The sequence below is a fragment of the Lycium ferocissimum genome, chromosome 11 (genome assembly GCF_029784015.1).
Source record: "Lycium ferocissimum isolate CSIRO_LF1 chromosome 11, AGI_CSIRO_Lferr_CH_V1, whole genome shotgun sequence".
Taxonomy (NCBI): Eukaryota; Viridiplantae; Streptophyta; class Magnoliopsida; order Solanales; family Solanaceae; genus Lycium; species Lycium ferocissimum.
Genome location: NC_081352.1, coordinates 47259549 through 47267673, shown reverse-complemented (window position 1 = coordinate 47267673; position 8125 = coordinate 47259549). Strand labels below are relative to the sequence as shown.

The 8125-nt window shown below is 32.8% G+C and overlaps 1 protein-coding gene across 1 annotated transcript in view; it reads left to right on the top strand.

Annotated features, from left to right (window-relative positions):
* The first annotated feature begins 2492 nt into the window (after positions 1-2492).
* Positions 2493-8125, top strand: part of LOC132038422 (uncharacterized) — a 40173-nt gene continuing 34540 nt past the window's right edge. The window contains exon 1 of the mRNA XM_059429093.1: positions 2493-2606. Coding sequence (XP_059285076.1) covers positions 2579-2606 — 28 coding nt within the window. The 5' untranslated portion in view covers positions 2493-2578. The remainder of the gene's footprint in view (positions 2607-8125) is intronic.

Sequence of the window (8125 nt, the reverse complement as noted above, 5' to 3'; positions counted from 1 at the left end):
ATTTATGCCACTCGTCAATAGTTTGGCTCATTTATGCCATCGAACTATAGGAAATGACTCATTTATGCCATTGAACTATAGGAAATGGCTCATTTATGCCACTCATCAATAGTTTGACTCATTTATGCCATCGCTCGTTACCAAAATGACTTATTTATGTCATAGCTCGTTACCAAAATGACTCATCCATGCCATTTTTTATTAACGCCGATTTTATAATACCAGATATGACACGTGGCCTCCAATTAGAGGTCTACGTCGTTTAATTAAACCAGCCCAATTTTAAATACCAAATTAATAAAATATCTGATCCATACACCTTACCCACCCACAACCATAATCTAGTTGGAGGCCACATGTCATATCTGGTATTATAAAACCGGCGTTAGTAAAAAATGGCATGAATGAGTCATTTTGGTAACGAGCGATGGCATAAATGAGTCAAACTATTGATGAGTAGCATAAATGAGCCATTTCCTATAGTTCGATGGCATAAATGAGCCATTTCCTATAGTTCGATGGCATAAATGAGCCAAACTATTGACGAGTGGCATAAATGAGCCATTTCCGATAGTTGGATGGCATATTTGAGCCTTTTCCGTATATTATATAATGTTTTTTATAACAATATTTTGCTATGAGTGGTAACATATATTCAAACAAATAACGTCATTATAGAGAGATTTTGATATGTATAAATAATCAAAAGTTTTTTAATTCGATAAAACAAAATACTCACTTTTTATGCTCCTCTAACATCAAGAACAATGACGCTTTTGGGTTTCTTAGAAGAAGAAATAAAGATACGTCATAAATACTTGTTAGCTTTTAGAATGTATACTTCCTCATTTTAAATTTTGTATCAATGTTTGACAAGATACAGTTTTAAAAAAAAGTTTGAAATTATGATTTACAATACGTCATAAATATTTATGTAGCTATAAATTATCTTATAAAGAAGAGAATAAGAAATTTAAAATTAATAATTATAAATAAAAAAGTGTAATTTCTTAGACTGACAAAAAAATAAAATATGTAGCATAAATTTAAGAGAAAAGACATAAATTCACACCTAAACTTGCACCGAAAACTTACTTTAGCAGTTAAACTTAACTGGTAATTATTTATCCTCCTAATCTCATTCAAGGTGTAATTTATATCCCTTTAAGAGGTGATTTGGCAAAGAAAGTGTACAAAGAGCGTGAGAGGAAAAAATAATCCTTAAAACTAACTATCTTGTCCATATGTCATTTTCTAATTGGTCATTATATAATTAAATACACTTAATATTGAACATTTCTTTTTTCCTTTTTTTTATTTTTTTATTTCCCCCTTTTTCTTTTTTCTTCTTCTTCTTGCCCCTCTCTTTCATGTTTTCACCACCATTACACCCGTTCTCCTCCACCCTAGAACCTTTTTCCAGACAATTTTTTTTCCACAGATTAGGCTGCATATGTTTCAATTATTTCTTTTTCTATTTATGCACATAAGTAATTTCTCAACAGGATGCATGATTTGCATATTTATAATCATTATTTTAGTATTTGATTTCCAAAAAAAAAAATCAAAATTTAAAATAAAAGAATTTGAAGTAAAAAAAAAAAATAGAGTTATTGTTCTGTTTTTGGCATCAACTGGTGCAATAGAGCTCGTGAAGTGGGTGCAACTGAACGTCTTGAATTATTAGCTGATCCCATTTTCGAACGCAATTTTTGCTGATTTTGTTGTTGTTGTTGGCCATTAATACTATTATTAGCAACCTCATTTCTTTCATAACCATTATTAGTAGTACTAGAAGAATGAGGAGGTAGCCTTTCAGACCTGTGTGAAGATGATGGTCTCCCTGTAGTACCACCAGAACTCGCTATTATTTTTTTAAAAGAAAATAAAAATCAAAACCAAGAAATCAAAAAATGATGAAAATGAAAAGAAAATAAATGATGAGAATTTAGAGAGAGAGGGATTCACGTTTTGAGAAAAAGAAATTATTAGGCTAATTTTGTTTGTGAACGGGTAGGGTTTTAATTTGAATTGGGTTTTGTTCATTTTAAAATTATTTTTTAAGTTTGGAACAAATCATATTTAAAAAAATAATAATTAAATGACGTGGAGCTATCACAAAGCAGTGGAATAACAACACCGACATCTCAACTAATCTGGGCAAAGTAAAGTTGTGGATAATTCATGTATAAATTGTTTAGGGGGAAAAAATTACCAGTTAAGTTTAATTACAAAAGTGAGTTTTTGGGGTAAGTTAAAGGGGTAAATTTTATGTTTTTTCTCTAAATTTAATTAAAAAGATAGAATACATATCTTTCAACGATATGAAGGAATGAGCCAAGAAATGGTGTGGCTGGAAAAAGTGAGGTCAAGTGAATTCATAGTTTTGTACTACCATATTTGCTACTCCTTTTAATGATGTCAGCCACGTGGCATGCATCCAAGATGCCTCTACAAAGTCCAAAACGAACGGCGAAATTCAAAACCCATTAGAACAACAAAGTGAAACTACTCTGCAAAAGTTATTAGTAAAACTACTAGGGTTTTGCGTAACGTTTTTCTCATCAGCACCATTAACATGGGATCCATTGCTTCTGAAGATGAAGGTTTAGTCTCTACATGCATATTTATTCTATTTGCTTCCAATTAGTGTGTGTTAGAAAACATTTTTTTAATTTTTTAGGTTGGTCAAAAGTTTTTTTCTAAGTAAACAAGTTAGCAAACAGGCTTGGTAAGTCATATTTCAAGTTTATTGTCTTCTCCACACCGCCCAACGCCCACAACCCCGAAAATATTTTTTAGGTAAACATTTTCCTTCATAGCAAACACAGCCTTAGTAGGCGTTTGGCCATGAAAACCAATTTTTTTTTTCATTTTATTTGGAATTTTGAAGTTGAAGTTGAAGATGGAATTGTGTTTGGTTATAGTTTTTGTAAAGAATATTTGGTTGTTTGAATGTATTGAAAGTGAAAACATGGTTTTAGTAGTTTTCCAAATTTTAAATTTTCATGGCCAAACACTGATTTTCAAATAAAGTAAATATTTTTTTTTATGGCCAAACGGGTTTAGTATTCGAATGTGTGTTAATAAGCATAATCTGTTTCTTTCTTTTGGTCTGTGTATAGATATTTGTTTGTGTCTCTATATAGACTGTTATTGAGTGTGTGAAGTCCATGTTAGCCGTTTTTTTTGCTAGAAACGAGTAATAGTACCGACGTTGAATGCTATACCTATTTTAAAGAATTCATACACAATCTGTCATATTTCTCTCTAGAGAGGGCATGTTTGATGTTAGTGTGTGCAAGTACCTTTGCGTCTATTTGTCAAACAAGGCTCTGATCGGGGCATCTGTATTGCGTACTTTTGATGGACATGTTTTTTTGTTTTTGTTTTTTGGCTTACTCTGTATATTTATACTCTCTTATTTATAATTGTGTAATGGAACTATAACATTACTTGACTGGTCTTATTTTGTTGAATTGTGTAATCGTCTTATTTAAGCTTTTGGCGAGATTACACAATATCCTTTTTCATGGGTCAATAAATGGAAATAGTTATCAATTTTTGGGTGGCAGTGTGATTTCAGATTTGAACTCGGAATCTTTTGCCTGTTCTGGTATCATGCTGAATTGTGTCACCTTATCTAAAAGTTTGAGTCATTCGAGAGAACACTTTTATTTATTGAACTATATTTGTGTACCGTAGTTATTAGATGGAACTAATATTTACTTGACTTATTTCCTCTTGAGTCCTGAAAAAGAAAAATTGCAATAAAGTTTATCCTTTTTGTTTGATGTGCAATATGGGCAGAAATGATAGTGGAAGTTAGAGAGGATTCACCAGCACACTATTTGTTGAAAATTGAGTCTTTCTCCCCACTCTCAGAGAGTGGCATTGAGAAGTTTAATGAATTCGAGGCTGGTGGTCATAAATGGTAAGACTCGTATGTCAATCCTCACTAATGCATTATTTAGCTCTTAAATGATATTTTCTATTGAACATTTTATGAAGTACCAAGCGAAATGAGTTTCCCCCTTATTGAAGGATTGGAGTCTGATATTGTCTGAGAATAATAAGGTTTGATATTGTCTTATTGACTATTTTTTGATATTGTATGTGTTTTGTTTAAACAGAATGATGAGAGGTTATAGAAGGGAGTAAGATGTCAAAAGGAAAAAGCCATAAGCTTTTTATATTCTTTCATAAGAGAAGAAATGTTGTTTCCCTTTTTCCTTTTCCCACTAGAAATGTCATTTCCCTTCATTGCTTAGGAAGTAGATTTCAAGGTAATGAAAAGTGCTGCGCTATGCTTCTCAGTTCTCTATACATTAGCTTTTTCTGAGAATGGAATTTAAACTCTTTTAACCAAACTTTTCAATCATTTGAAACTATGTTTGATGAATGTGCGCTATATGGAAGTATATGTTGTTTGCTGACCTTCCCGCTGTACCAAGTAATTACAGGAGATGGTTGGATTAGGAAATGTATATGACCTTCTTGCTTCTCTTTTCTTGAACTGAATATACAGGGTCTCTCAAGTTTTATTCTTAATAAAGTAACAACTTTTTTCCGTTGTTTGCTTATTTACCTTTATGCAAAGACTTTATAGCTAAATCTTCCAGATCAGTCCCTGCTTGTATTACTCTTAATTTCCTGTCTTAATTTAATGTTCCTTCCTTTACCATAAAAAAAGAAAATAACAACTCTTTGGGAGATGGTAGATCCTTATTAAGTTTAGAATGAAGAAATACAGAATAAGAAGTGGATTAATAATGATGACTTTAGGAAAGTTCAACTTGATTTAAAATAGCCCAACAACTTGTTAAGTTTTAAACAGGAAAGCAAGTGTTAACTTTAGCTAAATCAGCTTAATGTCATAAGATACAAAGAAGAAGAGAGAGATGTCTATATTCTTTTTCTGTTTTTCCTTTACAAAATATCGAACCTTTATTCTAAACAGTAAACACCCATGTTCTTATAACACGCCATCCATAATTACCCTTCAACCAACTAATTGATTAAAGGATTTGAGATATTTCAATAGGAAGCTAATTAAAAACGTGTGCGCTAGGCTGGTTATTCATTCACATTTTTCTGCTAACGTAGGACTTTGCTTGCAGTGAGACATTATGGGTTGTTGTCAAAAAATGATTGATTTTTCTCTCTTTAGTTCTGTGCAGAAATTAACGTTAATATGCTAAGACTCCTTTCTTGAATCATGTCATTCACACTATTTTTGTCATCTGCATGGCTAGTCAAATTAGGTTACAATAAAATAGGACAAAATTGTGGCCAGTTGTATATTACTACTTAGTTAAGGAATTACGAACATTATTAGTTTAAAGAAACTACACAGTGGATCGTTTTAATAGAAGTTTGTCATAAATGATATGAATTATATTGTTGAATGGACTTATGGACTTGATACAGGAAAATGATCATTTATCCTGATGGAAAGGAAAGCGATAAAAGAAGTGAATATATTTCAGTTTACTTGGCCATTTCAGGGACAAGTTCCCTGCCTGCTGGTTGGGAGGTCAATGCTATATTTACCTTCTTTCTGTTCAATCAACTCTGTGACAATTATCTTTCAGTGCGAGGTACAATATTAGTGTGGGATACGTTTTATTTCCCTTCTTAGCATATACATTTCCCTCTAGTGTATCTCATCTAAGCTTTGGTTATATGGTTATCATGAAATAGCATTAATGATAGGCTGATCAGCTGAGTGACTTCCAATTTTTTCCTCAATAATTGGCTCAACTTTTATGCTACAATGCCTTGATTTAGGAAAAATGCGGCGCTTTCAACCTATCAAGTCTTTATGGGGACTTCCCAAATTTCTTTCTCACGGAACATTCAAAGAGGCCTGATACAAGCCGAGCTTCATCAAGAATATCCATTTCAAGCCGAGCTAGGGATCACGTCTTTGGAGACTTACTAGGTGCTTGGATTGAAGGCATGAAGCCCAAGAATATGCTAAAATGGAAGTATAGGCCTCATTTGGATGAAGTAGGGAGAAGAAGGCCTTTCTCATCTTTTGAGAAGACTACTAGCCAAACAAGGCCCTTACTTCATTAAGGGTATTATTGTAATAGCCATAGTAGTCTTCCTTTTCTATTTAGTATAAATACTATCTTAGTTTATTTCATTAGGGAGACTTTTATGATATGAAATATTGAAATTGTGAAATTGTAAGACTCCATTGGGAGCATGAGAGATGAGAGCTTGTTGAAGCTTTTGGTTAAATTCTTTGTTGAGAAGGTTGGTTGCTTGGGACTTTGTTTCCCTTGAGGTCACCTTAAGAATTTGGTGTTTCTTTTGATGATAATTTAGAGGTCTTAGTTTTATATAACTTTGGTTGCTAAATTGAATCTTAAGTTGTGTCAAATTATCTATCTTTTCTTTTCCTTTTATTTATCTTCTTAATTTCTCGTTTTCGCGTATCCGTTATTGTATCAAGGCCTCTAACGGATACCTTGTTGATGACAAATGTGTCTTTGGAGCAGAGGTATTTGTCATCCAAAGGCAACCAATTGGTGAATGTTTGTCCATGGTAAAATCTAATGACTCATTTAAGCGTGAATGGAAGAAGATCTGTAATTTCTCCAATCTTGGCGAAGATTGGTTTTCTGAAGAATTTACTGTGGGAGATTACAAATGTTACTGACTTCATCTCCGTGGCGCATAATTGTTTGTCGTGTATATTGTTTTTTTCCACCGTACCATCACTCATTCTGAATTTATTTGTTTCTGAATCCTTGTGTTAATTTCTTGTGTAGGAAGCTCTGGCTATATCCAAAAGGCAATTTAAAAAATAAGGGACGTAATATCTCAATATTCTTATGTTCTGCTGATGCTAAGGACTTTGATCATCATCAAAAAGTGAAGGCAAATTGCAACATTTGCATCAAGGATCAGATAAATGGTGAATGCAAAAAGCTATCTTGTAAGGCAAATATTTATTTGTTACCTAGTTCACTTGAGTTCGTCACGTGAAACTTCTTTAAATATCTGAAATCATTTGTTTCTATTTGTGTGACTAGCATATTTTCATATCGAATTCTTGCAAGATGAATACCACTATAAATCGAAACCTAGTTTTCTTTTTCAAAATATTAGATTCTTTTTTGCATTTCTAATAGTTTCTGATTTTCCTTTTTATTTTATTTTACTTTTTACAGATTGTATTTGGTTTTCAATTACCAGGGTAAATTGGGGTTTTCCAGGTTTTATGCCTTTAACTGAATTGCATGATCAGAAAAAAGGTTATCTTGTCAATGATTGCATTGTGGTGGAGGCTGAGCTGGAAGGTGTGTTTAAGCATAGTGTAAAGAGCTTATCTTAACTTGGTTTACAGTTTATTAGCAGCTGTGGGAGCCTCTCCAGAGTAGTTACTGTCCCAAGCGGGTAAATACGTATCCGCACACCCAACCAATCATTTGGACCTTTTAACTAAACATTAAAGTAAGAATGCATATCACTTTGTCATGATTAAGTGATAAATTTTGTATATGAGGGCACATGTCTTGCTTTCATTGGTTGGAATTAAACAGACTGTAAGTTATGCCTTTCTTCCTTGGCCTCTCTATGTTATTGGAGAAGTTGTCAATGTGCTCATTTCATATCCGACTGTAATTTGTTATGAAGATCATTTGGCAGTAGTGCTATTTTTCTAATTAGTAACTTTTATTATTCGGCCAATGCCCATTATTCCCCTTCTATTAAATGTACCATCCGTAGGCTACAATTTTTTAGTCTCAATTATGTGTGTGAATCGTTCACCACAGCCTTAGTTACGTTATATCTCTAATTATTTTGTCCAGAGACATTGAAGATTAAGTACGAGAAGTTGTTTGGTAACGTCTAAACGTAATGCATTAGTTGTTTCATAAAAGTTAACACACAGTTAGCATAAGAACAACTTGCTGTATATATCAAAACTGGCTTTGCAATTCGACTGTAACATATGACCTAAACTAGTCATATTTAACCGTTTGGACTGTCGAAGTAACTTAATTACAGAACGTATCACGATCTTTTCCATAGAGTGCTGTTGTATACATTTGCTTTACTGGTGAGGATAGAGATTTGTTTTAAATTAGTATTTATTCCACAGCATCAC